The 20,535-nt window shown below is 50.8% G+C and overlaps 1 protein-coding gene and 1 non-coding gene across 25 annotated transcripts in view; both read left to right on the top strand.

Annotated features, from left to right (window-relative positions):
- The window catches only part of DNM1 (dynamin 1), a 49,435-nt gene that overhangs the window by 12,070 nt on the left and 16,830 nt on the right, over positions 1–20,535 (top strand). For 19 of the 24 annotated variants that reach the window (XR_011649452.1, XR_009186886.2, XR_009186889.2 and 16 more), the window contains exons 2-11: positions 1,323–1,396; positions 1,689–1,838; positions 2,145–2,348; positions 2,619–2,717; positions 2,814–2,974; positions 4,034–4,176; positions 4,299–4,434; positions 4,667–4,734; positions 5,842–5,980; positions 13,278–13,364. Coding sequence is in view for 19 of the 24 variants with exons in the window: in XM_058302338.2 (XP_058158321.1) it covers positions 1,323–1,396; positions 1,689–1,838; positions 2,145–2,348; positions 2,619–2,717; positions 2,814–2,974; positions 4,034–4,176; positions 4,299–4,434; positions 4,667–4,734; positions 5,842–5,980; positions 13,278–13,364 (1,261 nt within the window). In the remaining 5 variants the exon portion in view is untranslated. Of the gene's footprint in view, positions 1–1,322; positions 1,397–1,688; positions 1,839–2,144; positions 2,349–2,618; positions 2,718–2,813; positions 2,975–4,033; positions 4,177–4,298; positions 4,435–4,666; positions 4,735–5,841; positions 5,981–7,553; positions 7,693–13,277; positions 13,365–20,535 lie in introns of all 24 variants that reach the window. The other 5 variants (XM_058302335.2, XM_058302340.2, XM_058302331.2 and 2 more) reach the window with 1 other exon arrangement.
- On the top strand, positions 16,750–16,888 carry LOC111762870 (small nucleolar RNA SNORA8). The gene has a single exon (XR_002795876.2). It is a non-coding gene; the product is annotated as a small nucleolar RNA SNORA8 (small nucleolar RNA).

Genomic DNA, 20,535 nt, shown 5'->3' with positions numbered 1-20,535 from the left:
TTCCTCCCTAGCAGCTCTGTTCTCCCCAGAGTGGAGGCAGGATGACAGGGAATGGAAGAGGCCACCCCAGGGTCCCCAAAGGAGGCCTGGAACCAAGGTGCACTGGGCCCGATGCCCCTGATTTTGGGGGCACAGGAACTTTTGTGAGGCTTGATCAGGCTCTGGGGGGGTGGGCAGGAGACCTGGGTTCTGGCTCCAACTCTGCCTCCATTCCTGTCCCTGGGTCTCTCCACGAATGAGGCGGTGGGCCAGATCTCAGGGGTCCTTTGGGCTCCAGCATGCTTCCCCCTTTCCCGGGCCTTGGGGATCCCATGACTTGTGATTTGGTCAGCCAGATCCCTGGAGGGGCCTCCACCCTCGTGCTTGTGCCAGCCTGGGTGGGGCTGTGGGTGGGTACAAGGGATGAAAAGAGCTGACAGGACAGAAAAAACCCAAACCCACAAGAGTCAGCCAAAAGGACCGGTGCTGACGTTGGCACAAGCAAATGTTTAGGGCACAGACTGTTAGCTTTGAGGCAGTGGGTGCCTTTGAGTTCCCTCAGGCCAGTCCCTCAATGGGGGGGCTGTGTCCTCAGGAGGCAAGTGGCTGAAAGGCAGAGAGATTTCCCTAAAGAGCCAAATAGAGCTGGATTCAGAGCCCTTCAGATGAGAAACCTGAGCCTCAGTTTCCTCCTCTGTAAAATGGGGATAAAAACAACACCTGTTTTTATCACGAGGCTATTTTATGCAGTCCATGAGACAGTGTACACAAAGCGCCTGGCACACAGTAGGCACTTAAGAAACATGAGTTGTTTTCCTTGTCTCCTCCACCCCATCCCCTGCATCCTCAGCCCCTCCCAGATGGGGCCCTGGGGAAGGGGGAGTGAGATGCTGCCCTTGTCCACAGAGGGAGGGAGAGAAGGAGGTGAAACTCTGTTCGCTTCAAAACCACTCTGCAGCCACTGGACACATAGGCATGTGGGGCATCTCATGCCTCAGTTTCTCCTGATGAAAGGCAGTGACTGGGTGGGGGCAGAGATTTCTGTTGGATCAGAACAAACACAGGACATTTCTGAGAGCAATGTGGGGAGTTGTTGGTCTTGTCTCTTGGCAGCTCAGATGCTTAAATTCTGTGGCCCAGGGAAATTAGGAGAAGTCTTTTCCACCTTTGTCAGCTGCCACCTTTCTAGAGAGCCCTGAAGCCCTTGGGCTAAGGTGCCGAGGAGGGACAGCACTTTTGGGGAGCTTTGGAGCTCCCAGTGGCAGGTGCAACAAAGGCAGTCCCCTCAGACCTTCACCCTCATTTGACACCCCCCCCCCCCCCCCCCCCCCGTTTCATTGCAGGGACTTCTTGCCCCGAGGATCTGGCATTGTCACTCGCCGCCCCCTGGTCCTGCAGCTGGTCAATGCTACCACAGGTACGTGCCCTCGCCCACCAGCAGCTCCCTCTGGCCTCTCCAGTCCCTTTCGCCCGCCCTCACAGGGAGGTCCAGCCCCATAGTGTCTGACTTGGGGTAGGGGCATCCCCTTTCTTGATATCCCATCTGGACAGAGGGATATAAAATGCATAACGGAGACGTGACGTTGTTGTGGAGGAGGGAGGAGAACGCAGTGTTTGGGGGGGGTGGTGCTATTTCGGCAGGGGATGGGACCCAGGCGGGGTTCCGGGCTAGGACGCCCACTTGCTTTCTTCTCCCCGTCCTGGGACAGAATATGCCGAGTTCCTGCACTGCAAGGGGAAGAAATTCACCGACTTCGAGGAGGTGCGCCTGGAGATCGAGGCTGAGACAGACCGGGTCACTGGCACCAACAAGGGCATCTCACCGGTGCCCATCAACCTCCGCGTCTACTCGCCCCATGGTGAGGAGACCTGGCCCCGCCCCCGGCCTTGCTACGCTCTAGCATAGCCCCGCCCCCCCGGGAGGGCATTTTCTTGGCCACGCCCCCTTGCACGGTAGCCCCTCCTTGCTCCATCCTACACAAGCACCACCCTGGGGTAGCTCCGCCCATCCATGGCCACGCCTCCAACGGCGGCTGTTTTGGTCCAGCCCCTTCCCTAACCCAGTGCGCCTACTGCCGCGCTCCCGGCCCTGCTCACTAACCCCGCCCGCCCACGGCCACGGCCACGCCCCTCGCCTGAGGCCGCCCTCTCGCCGCCCTGTCCAGTACTGAACCTGACCCTGGTGGACCTGCCCGGAATGACCAAAGTCCCGGTGGGGGACCAGCCTCCGGACATCGAGTTCCAGATCCGGGACATGCTTATGCAGTTCGTCACCAAGGAGAACTGCCTCATCCTGGCCGTGTCACCCGCCAACTCCGACCTGGCCAACTCCGACGCGCTCAAGGTCGCCAAGGAGGTGGACCCTCAGGGTCAGTTCCCACCGGCAGCCCACGCCCAAGGGCCCCCGGGCCTATTCTCGGTGTAAAGAGGGAACCACTAGAGGGTCAAGAATGGTGATGTGACTCGATTTATGCCTTTAGAAATCCTTTGGGCTACTCTGGGGAGAATGAATGACAGGGGAAGACTGAAGAAGTGGGAGGGAATAGGCGGGTGGGTGAGAGTGGGACTGGGACAGGAGGGGGGGGTCTTGTGTACGAGGGTCAGGAGAGAGGCTGAGGACTCTGCCTGCCTCCCCCCAGGGCAGCGCACCATCGGGGTCATCACCAAGCTGGACCTGATGGATGAGGGCACGGATGCCCGTGATGTGCTGGAGAACAAGCTGCTCCCTCTGCGCAGAGGTAGGCATGCACCTGCCTCCCAGCCCACTCCACTGTCCCTCCCCTCCCCTGCCCCTTGGCAAGGCTGGTTGCCACTGACTTAACCCCTGTACACAGGCTACATTGGGGTGGTGAACCGGAGCCAGAAAGACATCGATGGCAAGAAGGACATCACGGCCGCCTTGGCCGCTGAGCGCAAGTTCTTCCTCTCCCACCCTTCCTACCGCCACTTGGCTGACCGCATGGGCACACCCTACCTGCAAAAGGTCCTCAACCAGGTAGGAGCCCAGACCAGGTGGGGGTGGGCCTGGGGAAACCAGCGTGGAAACAGAATCATTTGAGTGTGTTTTGGGAGGACGGCCAGCAGAGATTCACATCCCCATCGTGCCGCTGAACAAACTGAGACTGAGAAAAGCAAAGCAACTTGCACAGAGTCACACTGTCTGTGACCTGGGATGGGAACACTGGAATCCCCTAGGACTTAGAGAAACACATAATCTTCTGTGAAGGGTGGCATTGAGAAGGGCTTGGCTTTGGGGCCCACGTTCGGAGTTTTCTCTGCTGAAGACTTTGGTCCATTCTGAAATGAGCAGAGGCTGATCCAGAGACAGGGACCTCCCCAGAATGATTCTCCACCTGCAATGGGGCTTCCAGAATAGAGGCGTGTGTGTGTGTGTGCGCATGTGTGGCGGGGAAGGAGGTAGTAGGGAGCATGCCGTGGCATGGGTGCAGAAGTGGGGACTCTGGAGACCACAGACCTGGGTTTCAATCCCAGCTTTGTCACTCATTCACTCACTGAGACACGCTCTCCAGCTCTCCAAGCCTCTGTTTCTCCATCTGTAAAATGGTGATAATAATACTATCTATTTTATAGGGCCGATGTGAAGAGTCAGGGAGATACTGTGTGTGAAGACCTAGCCAGAGAGAGCACGGAACCTTGAGATTTTTTCTTAAAGGAGGGCTTAAGCTCAGCAATCACAAGGGGGCAACCCACTGGCCATCCCTGTGCCAGACACATTTGATGTGGCCCTACAGTGTCTAAAAGTATTAAATTAATTAAAAATCAGGTGGTTTCACCTAAAAATCCAGATTTCTGTCTTCTACTGAAAATTAATTGAAACACCTCTGTTGAACACCTACTGAGTGCCAGGCGCTGCCCTCAGGCAGCATGCTTGTTCAGTGGACGGGGCCGCAGTGGGCAGGGCTGTGGCTGCCCCTGTGAGCTCTCCACCTCACCACATCCTCATGCCCCCCTAGTGTCCCATTCCCTGCCTGGCCCTGTGGACATCTGGGTTTGTGACCCTGGCCTAAACTCTTTCCTTGTTCCCACCCCCCAGCAACTGACGAACCACATCCGGGACACGCTGCCAGGGCTGCGGAACAAGCTGCAGAGCCAGCTGCTGTCCATCGAGAAGGAGGTGGACGAGTATAAGAATTTCCGCCCCGATGACCCAGCGCGCAAGACCAAGGCACTGCTGCAGTGAGTCCCTCCCCCCACCCCCAGTCCCCACCACTGAGCTCCCCCCACCACCTCTCAGCACCGTCCTCTGCGCAGGCCTCCCCCAGGCCTCCCTCCACTGGGCCGCACCACTATCCCCACAGGATGGTCCAGCAGTTCGCCGTGGACTTTGAGAAGCGCATCGAGGGCTCAGGAGACCAGATCGACACCTATGAACTGTCAGGGGGCGCCCGCATCAATCGGATCTTCCATGAGCGCTTCCCCTTTGAGTTGGTCAAGGTAGGGCAGGCTCCCCACTCCCAGCACCCCAGGGGCAGGAGGGCTCAAGAACCACCCCCCAAGAATTTCTGTCTTTTTCTCTCACACACACACACGTCCCTTTGCTGACCCCGTTAGAGGCCCTGGTGCCCAGTCCTGGGAGTGGGGTGGGGTGGGGGGACGATGACCCTGTCTGGACTTCCCAAGTGGCACAGACAGGCCTTAACCGGCCATCTCTCTGCTCCCTGCACAGATGGAGTTTGACGAGAAGGAACTCCGGAGGGAGATCAGCTATGCCATCAAGAATATCCATGGCATTAGGCATGTATTGGGACTGGGCAGGGACTGTGAACCCGGGAAGAGGCTGTGAACCCCACAGGCAGAGAGTTTAGCACAGAGGCACAGGGAGTGATGAAGTGGGCCTCCCTTAGGAAGGACTCCTCAGCCCTGGCCCCAATCCCTGGACCCTTCACAGGCTCCAGGTAGGGGGACGTGGTGAATGGGAGGCCTGGGCTGTCCCACTCCCTGCAGCCTGCTGCCCTCCTTCGCTGTCCCTGGGCCGAGAGCCCAGGGCACAGGTGGCAGGGAAAGCATCCTCTAGGGCTGGGCCCCCTGCGCATTCCCAGGAAGAGACAGCTCTACCCATCCCGCTCAGGTAAGAGAGCAAAGCTGCCCAAACCACTGGATGGGGGCCAGGGAGGAGCACCTAGATAGTGGTCAGTGGCCCTCTGTGATGTCACTAGGCACGGGGCTGCTCAACCCTCCCAAATGACCCCATTCCCACCCCTCCTCCTTTCTTCCAGCCTACTCCCAGGCCTGTGGAGAAGGAAGGGGGACTGGGAAATAGACTCTGTTCCTTAAAAGCTTGGGCTTTCTTCAGGGACCCAGATTTGTACTGTGTTTTTCAGCAAATCCGTTCAACAACAGAACACTTAAAGTACCTACTATGTGCCAGGCAGTCAACAAGACCAAAACGTCACTGCTTTCATGCAGTTTCCTTTACAGCATTTGGTATGAAATTTGCATACTAATAACTGTTAGCCAAGGCACAGGGTAAAAAAGTCTCTTTCCTAGACTTAAAATAAAATGCTCTATTCCTGAAAAGGCCCTTTAGGAGAACTCAGTCTGGCCGTTTTCAAACCATTTCTGGCCATAGAACCCTTCATATGAAGAGAATCTTAAGTGGAAGCACAACGTAGAAAACAGATACAAGCAGACCTAGTGTTGCCCCAAAGAACACAGATCAAAAGCTCCTCCATGGAATCCCTTCTGTCCATTTTACAGATGGGGACACCGAGGCCTGAGAAGGGTTGTGGGAGGACCCATGGGGGGGGGCAGAGCTCAGGGGCTTGGGGCAAGCCCTAGCCTAGCCCTCCTGGCAGGAGCTGGCCTGTGACACTGTGCCCTTCTCCCGCCCCGGGCCTTCAGAACGGGGCTGTTCACCCCAGACATGGCCTTTGAGACCATTGTGAAAAAGCAGGTGAAGAAGATCCGAGAACCGTGTCTCAAGTGTGTGGACATGGTTATCTCGGAGCTAATCAGCACCGTTAGACAGTGCACCAAGAAGGTAACCCGGCGGCCCGGGCCAGCCCCCCGCCTATGCCCCCACCCTGCACTGCTGCCAGGCGCCCCTTCCCCATGCCCCTCACTGCCTCCTCGGTAGCATGTACAGACCCCAGCGGGGTGGGGGAGGCAGCCCGCCACAGGTCAGGAGAGGGGCACCCTCTGAGGGGGGCCTCACCAGCCCCCAGGTCCCAGAGACCAAGGGATTAGACATTGGGAAGACAAGTGTGATGGCTGTTTACCCTCAGAGCCCACCAAGAGCTCCCTCAGGTCAAGGAGAACAGGGCTTGTGGGGGCCCTGAGCCCCCTCCCTGCCCTCAGAGGGGGGCTCATCCTCTAGGGCTCCAGGGAGGGACCTTAGGAAGACCTTGACCGTGGAGACAGCCGAGGTACAGGGCCTTCTTGCGGGCTGCTTGGGGGAACTTGGGCGGCCAGAGGAGGGCAAGGATCCAGGTCTACCAGGTAACCCGACTCCCACGGGCCTTCATCCTCACCATCCTCACCCCACCTCACTCAGGACCCCAACTTGAGACCCTCGCATTCCCTTCCATCCACATCTAGCCTTTCAGTGACAGAGCCCTCTTTCATCTGCTGTGTCATCCGAGCCTCTCGGAAGCACACAAGAAGGGCAGGGCAGGGAGGATGGCACCCATTTCACAGCAGGAGCACTGAGGCTGAGATCAAGTGGCTTGCCCAAGGTCAGATAGCTAGGCAGTGTTAGAGCCGTAACTTGAAGCCAGAGCCCATAGCCTGTCTTCCTTTACCCTACCCACTGCTGCCCTGGCTCCCGTCTATCACCACCTCTACGCTTCTCTTTCTGTCTCTTTCTGTCTTTCTGAGCTGAGTTCCTCCAGACCCCTCTTGGAAGAGAGGCAAGGGATGCCCCTTGAAGAGAAAGGCAGGAGCAGAAGTAGAGCAGGGAGCTGGAGAGGGCAGGCTGCTATGCTGCAACTCCAGGAGGCATCATTTGCATTTTAGTCTCTGTGAATGGAGCCCCCTGGAGTTGAGCAGTGCACAGCCTAGGCAGCTGGATACACTAACCCTGGTGGAGGTAGGGAGTGATGCTGGGCTTTGGAATCAGGTTGAAGCAAATAAAGGGGGGCACTTCTAAACCGGGGTTGGTGGGGTCCTGGTCTTGTCCTGGCCTGGGTCAACCTCTTAGGAGGATCCAGGGCTGTGGACAAAGATGGCACTGGAAAAGAGAAAGAAAGGCCCAGTGTTGCTGAGGAGCAGGGGATTCCAGCCCTGGGGAGAGGATCTCTACTCATCAAGGGACCTTATACGGAACAGGGGCTTAGTCCCTCAGACCCCCTCCCTGGCCACACTCTCAGAATCTGGGCAGTGCTTGGCAGCACCTGGGGGGTGCCACCCCTGGGTGGTGGGCGGGAGGGCCCGGGCCCATGCTCACATTGTCTTCTGTTCTCTCTCTCTTTCTCTGTGTCGGTGTCTCTCTCTCTTCCCCCACCACCCACGCCAATCCCTGCCCCCGCTGGACCCTGGCTCGGCTTGGCTTTCACTCCTCTCCTCCCTGCCCGTGGCTGCCCCTCCTCCTGCCCCCTCCACCTGCCCGGGTGCAGGACGGGCCTCTTCACACCTGACCTCGCTTTTGAAGCCACAGTGAAAAAGCAGGTGCAGAAGCTCAAAGAGCCCAGTATCAAGTGTGTGGATATGGTAGTCAGTGAGCTCACGGCCACCATCAGAAAGTGTAGTGAAAAGGTATGATGGCAGCGCCGTCCTCATGGCCATGGCCTCCCGAGGGCAAAACCCTCTGCTGAGCGGGCCTGGCCTGGCGGTCCCTCCACCACCACTGCGGGCCCAGGTGCCCGTGCTGGCCGGGTGGTTCCTGGCCCTCACGTGTCCTGCCAGCCGACAGCCTGGGTCTGCTTGCACTCAGGAGCCTTCAGGTCCCCAGCCCTGCCAGAGAATTGTGCTCCAACCCCAGCATCCTCAGTGGCCCCTTCCCACCAGTAGGAACGGCAGTGACAAGGATGATGATAAGGAGCTGGCAGCTGTTTATTGAGCACCTACTGCATGCCAAGCACTGGGCTAGTACTTGCCCTTGTTATCTGACTTAATCTTCTTGACAGCCCAAAAAGTGGGCAGTATTATTATCCTCATTTTAAAATGAAAAAAACTGAGGAAAAGTCACTTTCCCAGGGCCCCACTGCTAGGAGTCCCAGCAGAATGGGATTTGGATTCCTGGAGGCCAAGGGAAGGAACTTGCAGTCAGAGCCTCCTGGGGTGGGGAAGCTATCCTGCTACCTCAAAACCAATTTGCCTAAAAATATATTGGATGTATTCGCTTTACAGTAATCCATATGTGTTAGGCATGCTCAGCCTCTTTTGAGCTCTTCAATGACCTTTTTGATGCCTTTTTCCTATTTGTCTACTTTGGGGCATTTTGAGGATTTTTTAGCCAGGTCATCCGAAGCATTTCTTCCCTGGGGAGTACACAAAATCCATCACTTGGGTGAGCTTTTCCAGAACTCCAATGCCAGGAACAAATACCCTCACCCAGCAGGCTGATTCAGAATCTCTGGGGGAGGGCCCAGCCACACCTGTATTTGAAAAAGCTCCCCGTGGGGTGGGGGGAGAGAGCACTTCTGCCTTAACTTCATGTTCTGCGGCTCATACATAGTCACATGCTCCCCTTTTACAATCTTGTCTCTTTTTGCCCACCTCTGTGCCTGATTCGGCTGGGTTAAGCAAATTAGCATCCACCCAGTGCCTGCTCCAGTTGGAATAAAATTTAGGCTGGAATCCCTATTGGCATAGTATTTGTTGTGTTATCAAAATGATAATCACTCTGGATCATGAGTGCCAAGCAACCTAATCATACTTGGGTTAAACTTTAAAAATGTAGCGTTTACTCTAAGCTGCCTTAAACCCCTTTACAAAAGAAGGCAAGATATAAATGAATTATAAAAATAAAGTACTTTGGGGTTTTTTTGGTTTTGTTTTTTGTTGTTTTTTTAGAAGGTACCAAGGATTGAACCCAGGACATCATACATGGGAAGCAGGAGTTCAATCACTGAGCTACATCTGCTCCCCAGTACTTTGATTTTAATTATAAAAATAATTTGTCCTCATAAAGATGATTTGGAAAATAGGTAGGAGAGTAAAAAAGAAGTAATTCTCTTTCCAACCACCACTATTGAGATTTTTGTACATTTCCTTCCTGTATGATCCATTTTAAAAAATGAAATAATTGGTCTTGAGTTTGTTCTGATCATACATGGTTGTTATAAAAATATTCAAACAGCCCAAAAGAAAGTGAAAGTCTCTATAATCCCACCCTTTAAAGATAAGAACCGCTAGTAGTATACCCTTCCTAATTACAAAATTAATTATATATACACCAATTTTAATTTCAACCAGATCATTTTACATGCACTGATCCATGAACTCTTATTTTTTACCGAGCAGTGCATTGTGGAATCTTCCTATGTTGCTACATAATTTTTACCTCATCTCTGTAACTGCTAAATTGTATTCCTTTGTAGAAATGTGCCCTAATTTATATATTCAATGTCCTGGTGACAGATATTTAGGTTGTTTCAACATCTTTCTCTTTTGTCTTTCACAAATAGTGCTAGAGTGAACATCGTTATAGATGTATTTTTAGGGGAGCGGTTGTAGCTCAGTGGTTGAGCGCCTGCTTCACACGTATGAGGTCCAAGGTTCAATCCCCAGTATGCCTAAAAAAATTAAAAAAACACAAAATCTAGATGTGTTTTTAGTATTTATCCTATTGTTTCCATAGGGCAAATTTCTAGACCTAGAAATGCCTGGTCAATGGCTATGGGCATTTACAATTTTGGTAACTGCTGCAAGATTGTCCTACAAAAAGTTTTCACCAATTGATACCTCCCCAAATCTTTGATCTACAGGTTTGTTTATTTTGTTAGTATACTGTTAATATATTATGAATATATTAGCGTCCTGCCTTTTCTCTAACTTACATGCATTTTTGTATTATTAACAGTATACATAGATATTTTTAATGACTCCATAATATTGAATGGATTTACCATAGTTTATTTCACCATATTCCTACTAGTGAACACCTAGATTATCTACAATTTTTCAGTGTTATAAAAAAACCTGATGATGAACGTCTTTGCATAGAAAGAGTTTTCTTTTTTTTTTCTTGAAAGCTCTAAAAATTTTATTATGAAAGCCACAAGGCGACATGTATGCTCAAAACTATGGTGAAAAATATATGGATCATTCTATGGCCAAGATGTATGATTTTATTTATCTAGGATTATTTCCTTAGGATAGATTCCTAGGATATTAATTACTAGATATAAACACTGAAAAACCACTGAACACTTTGCTGAATTTCATTCCAAAAGGAAAGCAGTAGTTATTGTAAATGGTAAAATTCTGGAAACAACCCAGATGCCCATCACGAGGGGATTGATTATATAAAGTTTCACACAGACAATAAAAGATGACAGCCATTAAAAGAGCAAGGAGTGCTTATTTCCATCCACATATCCTTCCACAACATACTGTAGGCAAAAGGCAAGTCCGCAGAAAAGAAACGTAAATATTTTGGGGAAAAATAGCATACATATAAGAATCTTAAAATTCTGAAGGCATATTCGCCATGTTGCTAACGGTTATTTCGGGGTAGGGGGCAGGGAACAAGGGGATCTTACAGTTTCTACTTAAATCTTTGTCATGTTCGAATCTTTTACAGTGAGTCTGTAGGATTATTGTGAGCAGAAAAATTGGTCAACTAAAACTTTAAAAATGAAAGTTTTGATCTGAAAGGGGGAAATTATGTTTTTGCCTTTTAATTTCCATAAGGGATAGCAATTTTCTTCATATGGCAAAAATCACCCATCTTTGTCTTTCTTCTTTTTTTCCTTCCCAAGTTTTCTAAGTTTAACAAGCCACTCTCTCCAGAGATTTGATGAATGTTCAACTCTAAGTACTCCTTGCTGGGATTAGCTTTGCCACGGCATATGTTAGTCAATCTTCTCAACAGCCCTAAGGGGAAAGCGCCATTACTATCCCCTTTGACAAATGGAGAAAGTGAGAGAGAGGTCCAGTCGCTTTGCTAAGGCGAGTTGGCAGGGTAGGGGTCGGCTTTGAACCCAAGGGTATGTGGCCTCAGGGCCCACGTCACTGACCACTCGGCCCTCCTGCCTCTAACCGGGGACTTCAGGCTGGCCGCCTTGCTCAGCTTCCCTCTCCTCCCAGCCAAGGACTGAAAGAGAAAAGTTCCATTTTAAAAACTGGCTAAAAGTCCTGGAAATGCTCAGAGGCGCTTAGAATGGAAAAAGATGCTCAAAGGGAACAGAACTTCTCAAAGGGGCTGAGGCTGCCCTGTCTTGTGTGACACGTGGAAAACTTGAGAAACGTCCCGTCCAGGCGGTTAGTGGTTGTGCTCTTCGGCAAACTGCTCCCTCCCCCTCTGCCCCCCCTTCCTTCTAACCCCCCCCCCCACCGAGGGAACCCTCGCGACCACCTCAGAGGAGGCCTCTTGGTGATGGTGACTCAGTTCCGAGTCTCTGCCCAGACTGGGAGACTCCTGGCCGCTCCCACAGGAGCCGAGAAGGAGTGGGAGGCCCTCCTTGCGGGGCCGTGGTGTTCATGGGTGCTTCCCAGCCGGGGTTTTTAACCCCCTAGTCTCAGGCTGCCCTTCTTCCCAGTCCTCTTCACTTGGCCGCATCAGCCACGCCCCGGGCACAGCCACGGGACAGGCACGATGTGGGATCTCTCACCATCCGCTTCCCCCGGGCTGGCACCCGGGGCACGGCTCTCCTCCCCAAGCCTCCTGCCTCTCTCTTCCCTCCTCCTCACCATGTCTCCTTGGCCTCTGTCTTACCCCGAAAATCACCACCTGTGCCTGTGACCACACCAGCCCCCAGCTTTCTTCCCACGGCGGGGGGGGGGGGAGGGGCGGAGGGTCTAGCTGAGACTCCCGAGGCCTAGCCCAGGCGTGAGAAGAGGGGCGAGGACTGGGTCTAGCTGGGCCCCATTACCCACTGGGGCACGTGTGGCCACCGAGTGAGGAGGCAGGGCCAGCAGGATCGGAGGACCCTGTGGGCAGGCTCCTCTCCCTCTGAAGTTCAGGGAGTTCTCACTGAGAAGGGGCTTGTTCAAGAGCGGAGGGCAGAGGAGCCTGTGCCCACTCACGCTGGCCAGGAGGGCAGACACCCATCCTTCATTCATCCCCTCGTTCCTTCCGCACACACGGCCTGCCCAGCCCCACCCCTGCCTTCGGGAGCAGCGACAAGAGACCAGGCAGTTACCACCCAGTTTGATGAGTGAAGGAGGGGCTCAGAGGGAGGCCCCTCACCCAGCACTCGGGGCGGTCAGGGTAGGCATTCTGGAGAACGAGGCCACCTGGGCTTTGTCCAGTGCGCGGCTGAGCTGAGGGCGGGAGTCACAAGCGGAGGGAAGGGCTTCGAAGCAGCTTCCCTTCAGCCTCAGATGATGAAAACTGGGGGGAAACGGGGGCTGCAATGCTCCTGCCCCCAGGGAGTTGGGTAGAGCCAGGTTGAATGGCCAGCTCAGAGCGGGCAGATGTGCTGGGGGTGATGGTGCCAGGCAGGGGCATACAGAGGGAAGCAGAGGCGGGCGGATCCTGCCGAGAGGGCCCGGGGCCCAGCCAGCCCCCGCGGGGTACTGCTCATGCTGCTGGCACCCCACCTCCGCATGCCCCCTCCCTCACACCCTTGCATGCCCATGTCTGTGGCTTCTGCATGGCGTTTTGTGTGACAGGTGGTCCCCGTTGCCCCCCATCCCCTCCCCAGCCTGACTCGGGAGGGCCGCTAGCACCGTGGGCCCTGCCTCCCCCGATTCCTCCTGGATTGGAATGTTTCCTGCCTGGCTGCGGCCTGCCAGCCCTCAGGAGGGGCCGGGGTAGCCCTGAGGGCCAGCGACAGCCTTGGGAGCTCACGGTCCCTAAACAAAGGCCTCGGGCTCAGACGTCTGCCTCTACGATGGCTGCCACCAGAATGGTGGCTGAGGAGCAGGCTGTTCCATGCATTTCTGCCCATTGGCACGGCCCTGAACCCCTGACGTTGCCCAGGTGGGCCAGGGAAGAGGACCTGGAACCAGGAAGACCTTTGAATTGCCCTTTGGAACCCAGCTCTTGCAGGAAAGGGTGGCCGTGGCTTGGGGCCATCCGCTTCCTGGGACCCCAGGTCTCTCTTCTCTCCCTCACTGGCATTCTGTGTGCCTCTCACTGCAAGCTCCTGGATCCTGGGGCTCTGGGGGGTTGGGGTGCCCCTGCCCGTGCCCTCTGTGTACCTGGCTTTCTCCCCTCCCGCCCCCTCCAGCTCCAGCAGTACCCTCGGCTGCGGGAGGAGATGGAACGCATCGTGACCACCCACATCCGGGAGCGCGAGGGCCGCACCAAGGAGCAGGTGAGGCCCGTGGCACCTCTCTGGCCGCGCTCGACACCCTCCTGCCTCTTCCTCGCCTTCCACTCCTGTCCCTGGGGTCTCTTCCTTCTTCCCATTTTGCCTCCTCTGTCTTGGGCTCTCTCTCGGCTCACACTAACTCTTTGCTTCAGTCCTTCTCAACTTCCTGGCAGTCTGTCCTTCTGTTCATCTCTCCTCGGGCCTCTCTGTCAGTCTGTTCGCTGTTTCTCTGGGTCACCTTCCACGCCTCAGAGCTACCTTGTTTTTTGTAGGCACTCACCAAATAGTCATTCTTTCCTTCCCTCATTCAGTCATTTGGTCACAAATAGGTCCGCTGGTGGAGCAAAGAAGCAGGCCAGCCCCGTGCCCTCGCCAAGCTCCCGAGCTGGTCCCTCTGTTGTCCCTCGTCCTCCGTCTATGCTCCTTTCCCAGTCCCCATCCTCACATCCCTCCTCCCGGACGGTGCTATCTCCAAGCAGTCGCATTTTTTTTCCTTATGCTGTTGTTCTGTTTTAAAATCCTCTTTGGACTTTTTCTAATTGCAAAAGCGATAAATGTTTTTGTGTGATCGATGTATCTTTAAAAAAAAAAAGATAAAACAAAAAAACAGAAATATTTGAGAATGTTAAAAAAAAGTGATAAATGCTCATTAAACTATTCAGTCCATATTAGACGTAATTAAATGACAAGTACCCCTCTGTTCACTCTCTGTCGCCCTCCCCTCCCTCCCAGAAAATCACCATTTTTAAGTTTGGTGTGTCCCCCTCCAGACATTTTTCTAGGCACACACACATATCCACGCAGGAGATTCTGCCTCTGTACTTAAGGAACCAGGTTCCTACCAAGTGCCTTGCCTTTTTCCTCTAATGAGAATTGTAGCACCTCACATCTACTGAACACCTATCCTGCCTCACCTCTCTGTGCCTTCCCCAGTCCCCCTGAAGCAAAGCACTGCAGGTACAGACCTGGAGGCTCATAGCCAGCAGTGGGCCCAGGTTTGAACCCAGAAGTCTGTGTCTAGAACTTTGCTCTCAAGACAATTACAAATCCCTCCACACAAAATCATATGTGTGGGGCAGGGAGGGGTCTTTACATGTCAGAACATAGGAATCTCCCTCATTCCTTTGAACAACTGCAGAGTGTTTTACTGTCTAGAAGGTACCATAATCTAGTTCCTTCTGGTAACCATTGGCTCCTTCCCAATCTGTCTCCACTACAAACCATACCATACTAAACACCCTGGTACAGATATCAGCTCAGTTGATGAGTTCATCTGTGAGATATAGTTCTAGAATTGTAGATGTGCCTTTTTAAAATAATTTATTTCGAAATACTTTCAAACTTACAGGAAGTTTACAAAAATAATACAAACCCCATACACAGAATTCCCACATACTCACCCCCCCACCCTGCAGATACCCAGATCCATCATGTTTAACATTTTGCCACATTTGCTGTATCCTTCTACTTATCTATCCATCAATCTATTCATCCATTGTCTGTCAACCCATCTATCTATCCATTTTCTGAACATTTGAGTGTAGGTTGTATATATCATGCTCCTGAACACTTCATCCTGCCATGTACATTTCCTAAGAACATGACATACACTTATGTAACCACCCTACGTGTGATTATCAAGTTTAAGAAATTTAGCATTAATATATAACTTTACAGGCTATATTCTGATTTTCTTCATATATCCCAGTAATGTCCTTTTGAGCTTTTTCTCCTCCCTTTTTAGATCCCATCCAGGATCATGTATTGCATTTAATTACCATTGTTTCTTGAGTTGCTCATCCCTTTTTTTTTTCTATTTGTGGGAATATATCTACCACAAAAACTTTCCCATCTCGACCGTTCCTAAGCACAACTTTCAGTGGGATGAATCACATTCACTATGTTGGGGTATCCTAACCATCTGTCAATTACTAAAACTTTTTCCATCTCTCCAAACAGAACACTACACTCATTTTGCATCAACTCCCCATTTCCCCCTACTCCCTGTCCCTGGCAACCTGTACTCTAATTTCTGTCCATGAGCAGGCATGTTATCTAATGTTTTCTTTGTAGTTACCATGCGGCTATCATGTAGCATACTAAATCTGTAACTGGTCACATTTGCTTAGATACCAACTTAACTTCAGTGGTATACAAAAACTATCTTCTTATACTGCTTTCCTCCACCTTTATGTAATTCTTGTCGTAAATTACATGTTTATACATTATGGATCCAAATGCACCAATTTATCTTTGCATTTTATACATTTGCCTTTTAGATCCTGTGGGAAGAGTACAGTTACAAACCAAAAATACAATATTGGCAATTATGTTTATTCTGTGGTTATACTTACCATAGATCCTTGTTTTTTCGTGTGACTTCAATCTAATATCTAATTTCCTTTCCTTTCAACCTGCAGAATATGCATATCTTATACGGCCACTCTAATGGTGACAGACTCACTCAGCTTTTTTTTAAAGACTTATTTATTTATTTATCCCCCCCACCCCATCCCCGTTGTCTGTTCTCTGTGTCTATTTGCTGCATCTTCTTTGTCCACTTCTGTTGTTGTCAGCAGCACAGGAATCTGTTTCTTTTTGTTGCGTCGTCTTGCTGTGTCAGCTCTCCGTGTGTGCGGCACCATTCCTGGGCAGGCCGCACTTTCTTTCGCGCTGGGCGGCTCTCCTTATGGGGCGCACTCCTTGCACGTGGGGCTCCCCTATGCAGGGGACACCCCTGTGTGGCAGGGCACTCCTTGCGCGCATCAGCACTGCACATGGGCCAGCTGCACACGGGTCAAGGAGGCCCGGGGTTTGAACCGCAGACCTCCCATGTGGTAGATGGACACCCTAACCACTGGGCCAAGTCCGCCGCCACTCAGCTTTTGTTTATCTGTGACCGTCCTAATCTCTCCTTCATTTTTCTCTCCCTCTTTTTTTTTTTAAGATTTTTTTTTTTTAAATTTATTCCCCCGCCCCTTGAGGCTTGCTTGCTGTCTGCTCTCTGTGTCCATTTGCTGCGCATTCTGTGTCTACTTACACCCTTTCGTTGCATCATCTTGCTGCTCCAGCTCTCTGCAAGCGCAGGTCATCAGCTTTCCGCGGGCATGGGTCGTCAGCTCTCCACAGGTGCGGGCCGTCAGTTCTCCATGGGCGTGGGCCAGCTTGCCTTCACAAGACGCCCTGGGACATGAACCCAGGGCCTCCCATATGGGAGACAGGAGCCCAATCCATTGAGCCACAGCTGCTTCCCTTCTCCCTCATTTTTGAAAGACAGTTTTGTCAGAAATAGAATTCTTGATTGACAATTTTCTGCTTTCAGCACTTTAAATATGCCATCTTGCCTACATGGTTTCCAGTAAGAAATTCATGTTTAAAGTTACTTAGTTGCACTGCGTGGTATCTGCCCTCAGCATTTTTTTTCCTCTTGAGGAGTTCAAAAGACAGTGCTATAGAAATTCAGTATCTGGCATCATTGGTTTTCTTGGCTTTGTGCATGTTAAACCTGTATTTCTATTGGTACAGTATTTCCATAGTTTTTCCAGTACTGTTCAGATTGGTATAATCATCAATAAAAACAAATTCTTCAGGAAAAAAAAAAAATAAAGTAACTTAGGACCCCTTGTATGTGACGAGTGCTTCTCTATTGTGGCATTCAGAATTCTCTTTTTAACGGTGACATTTGATGGTTTGACTATAATAAGTTGTAGTGTGGATCTATTTGTGTTGCTCCTGTTTGGAGTTCACTGAGCATCTTGGATGTATATATTCATGTCTTTCAATAAATTTGGGAAGTATTTAACCATTATTTCTTTGAATATTCTCTCTGCTCCTTTCTTTTTTTCTTCTCCTTGTGGGAGTCCTACAACATATAATTTGGTACACCTGATGGTGTCTCACAGGTTCCTCAGGCTCTGTTCATCTTTCTTCTTTCTGCTCCTCAGACTGGATGATTTCAATGGTCTTATTTTCGTGTTCACTGATTCTTTCTTCTGCCAGCTCCAATCTGCTGTTGAACCCTTTATTAGGCTGCTAAAAGGGTTGCTGATGCAAAGTACCAGGAATCTGTTGGCTTTTTTTTTTAAGATTTATTTTTTATTTATTTCTCTCCCCTTCCCACCCCCCTAGTTGCTGCTTTCTGTGTCCATTCACTGTGTTCTTCTGTGTCCACTTGTATTCTTGTCAGCAGCACCAGGAATCTGTGTCTTTTTGTTACATCATCTTGCTATGTCAGCTCTGTGTGTGTGCGGCGCACTCCTGGTCAGGCTGCACTTTTTTTGCACTGGGTGGCTCTCCTTACGGGGACACTCCTTGCACGTGGAGCTCCCCTACACGGGGGAAACCCCTGCATGGCACGGCACTTTGCGTGCATTAGCACTGCGCGTAAGCCAGCTCATCACACAGGTCAGGAGGCCCTGGGTTTGAACACTGAACCTCCCATGTGGTAGGCGGACGCTCTATCCATTGAGCCAAATCTACTTCCCTGTTGGCTTTTATAAAGGTTATTTATTTGGGGCAAAAGCTTACAGTTACAAAGCCATAAAGAATTCAACTCAAGATTGCTTTCTCACCAAATTCAGCTGCCACATGTTGAAGCAAGATGGTTGCAAATCTCTGCCTGGTCTCTCCTTTCCCTTTGGGCTTCCAATCCTCTCTTTCCTGGTTGGGCTCATCTCAGAGCTTCCTATGTTAGTCTTAGCACTCTTCCCAAGGTCTGCTGTAAGTTGCCAGGCAAATGGTCCATCTCTCCATGGGGCTCTAGCTGTTTGAGCCTTCTCCTTTCTGTCACATGGCAGGATCAAAAATGACAAAGTTCTCTCCTCTGTGTCTTCTTGAATAAGTGTCCATTTATATTGGCACACCAAGGGAGTGGGGACGCAACCTGAATCATGCCTTACTGACGTGGTTGAGTCAAAGCCCTAATCTTCACACGTAATTTAATCAAGGGCCCCTCAACTGAATCTAATTTAATCAAAGGGTATCACACCCAGAAGAATAGTTTTAAACAATGTAATCTCTTCTCTTTTTGGGATTCATAAAATAATCTCAAACTGTCAAAAAACCCTCAAGGGAATTTTTAAAATTTCTGTTTCTATAAATTTCAGCTCTGTTTGGTTCCTTTCATAATTGCCAAACTCTATTGATATTTTCTTTGTGTTTTTCTCACATTTTACTGATCTATTTTAGTTCTTTGTTCATGTTTTCCTTTAACTCTTGGAGCAGATTTAGGACCATTTTTTAAAAGTCTTTGTCTGGTATGTCTCAGATGAGGTCATCCTCATTGATGGTTTCTAATGTTTTAATCTTCTCCTTTATCTAGGCCATTGCTTCCTGTTTCTTTGTTTTGTTGAAATCCAGACATTTAACGTTTTAATGTATTATTATTGGATTTAGACTCTGAGGTGTTACTTAAGCTTGTTTCCAGCTAGTGTTATGTCAGAGCTTTCCATGAATGCCAGAGCAAAAAAAAAGGAGGGTTGGGTGGGGAGAAAACACCTTTCCCAGTCTTCCCAGCCTTTGAAGATTGACTAGTGCAAGTACTCTCCTTCAGGGCTTATCCGTACAGCAAATTTAGAGATTTCTAAGATTTGAGGCCAAATCATAGGGGCCTCCCTGATGCTTTCTGCACATGTATCTTTTCTTGGGCAAGTACATGTGGCCCTAGCAATTCCATTTACAAATGTCCCCTCTTCCCTAGGAAACAGTTTCCCCAGGGCCCTGGCTACTATACTGTATGTCCTACAGCCATCAATCTCTTGCTCCAGGCACAGCTTAGCTACTCTCCCACAGCTTTCTGTAGAAGAGCTCTGTGAATTGCTTTCTGTACCCAGGGCAAGTTCTGGGACAGCAAGTCCCCAGGGCACCACCAGACACAAGGGTTACTCTGCTCCCACCAGAACTGGGATCAGGGAACTACACTGGGAACATAGGCCAGCTCCACCCCAAGCCCGAGAGGTTTGGGTGTGTGTGGGGTGGGAGGAGGGGGGACAGCCAGGGAGCCAGGAGATCCTACCACTTTTTTTTTTAAGATTTATTTTTTTAATTTATTTCTCTCCCCTCCCCCCCAATTGTCTGCTCTCTGTGTCCGTTCACTGTGTGTTCTTCTGTGTCTGCTTGTATTCTTGTCAGTGGCACCAGGAATCTGTGTCTCTTTTTGTTGCATCATCTTGCTGCATCAGCTCTCCGTGTGTGCGACGCCACTCCTGCACAGGCTGCGCTTATTTCACACCAGGCTGCTCTCCTTGAGGGGTGCACTCCTTGTGTGTGGGGCTTCCCTACACAGGGGACACCCCTGCATGGCATGGCACTCCTTGCACACATCAACACTGCACGTGGGCCAGCTCATCACATGAATCAGGAGGCCTTGGATTTGAACTCTGGACCTCCCATGTGGTAGGCGGATGCTCTATCAGTTGAGCCAAATCCACTTCCCTACCACTTTTATTTTATTTTTTAAAGAATTGTTTGTTTACATCCCCCACCCCTTGTTGTTTTGCTTTCACTGTCTGCTTTCTGTGTCCATTTGCTGTGTGTTCTTCTGTGTCTGCTTGTCTTTTCTTTAGGTGGCACTGGGAACTGATCCTGGGACCCTCCGGAGTGGGAGAGAGGTGCTCAATCTCTTGCACCACCTCAGCGCTCTGGTCTGCTGCATCTTATTGTCTCTCCTCTGTGTTTCTTTTTGTTGTGTCATCTTGCTGTGCCAGCTCTCCACTCAGGCCAGCTTGCCACGTGGGCCAGCTTGCCTTCACTGGGAGGCCCCAAGAATCGAACCCTGGACCTCCCATATAGTAGACGGGAGCCCAATCAGTTGAGCCACTTCTGCCTCCCCCTACCGCTTTTAAGTAGCCTTTTTTTCCTTTTTGGCATGCGGCCTGTTACTGAAATCTTTTAACTGTTTTCTGAAGCTCTGAGAAACATGCTCCTTCCAGTTCTTACTGCTTGTTCAAAGCTTCTGTTGGGGGATGGAGCCCTGAAGTGCTGCACTCCTACAGCTTGGTTGGGGGAACGCCGTTAACTGTCATGTATGCACGTTAATGTTGTTAAATATTGCCAAACTGCCCCCAAGAGTATGTGATACTCATTTACATCTCCACTGACAGTATATGAGAGAGCCTATTTCCCCACTCATGCCTATGCTGACCATTATCAATATTTATCATTAATTTGATAGGTT

The sequence above is a fragment of the Dasypus novemcinctus genome, chromosome 8 (assembly GCF_030445035.2).
Source record: "Dasypus novemcinctus isolate mDasNov1 chromosome 8, mDasNov1.1.hap2, whole genome shotgun sequence".
Classification (NCBI taxonomy): domain Eukaryota; kingdom Metazoa; phylum Chordata; class Mammalia; order Cingulata; family Dasypodidae; genus Dasypus; species Dasypus novemcinctus.
The sequence above is the reverse complement of the archived record's forward strand: the minus strand, read 5'-3'. Positions and strand labels throughout refer to the sequence as shown.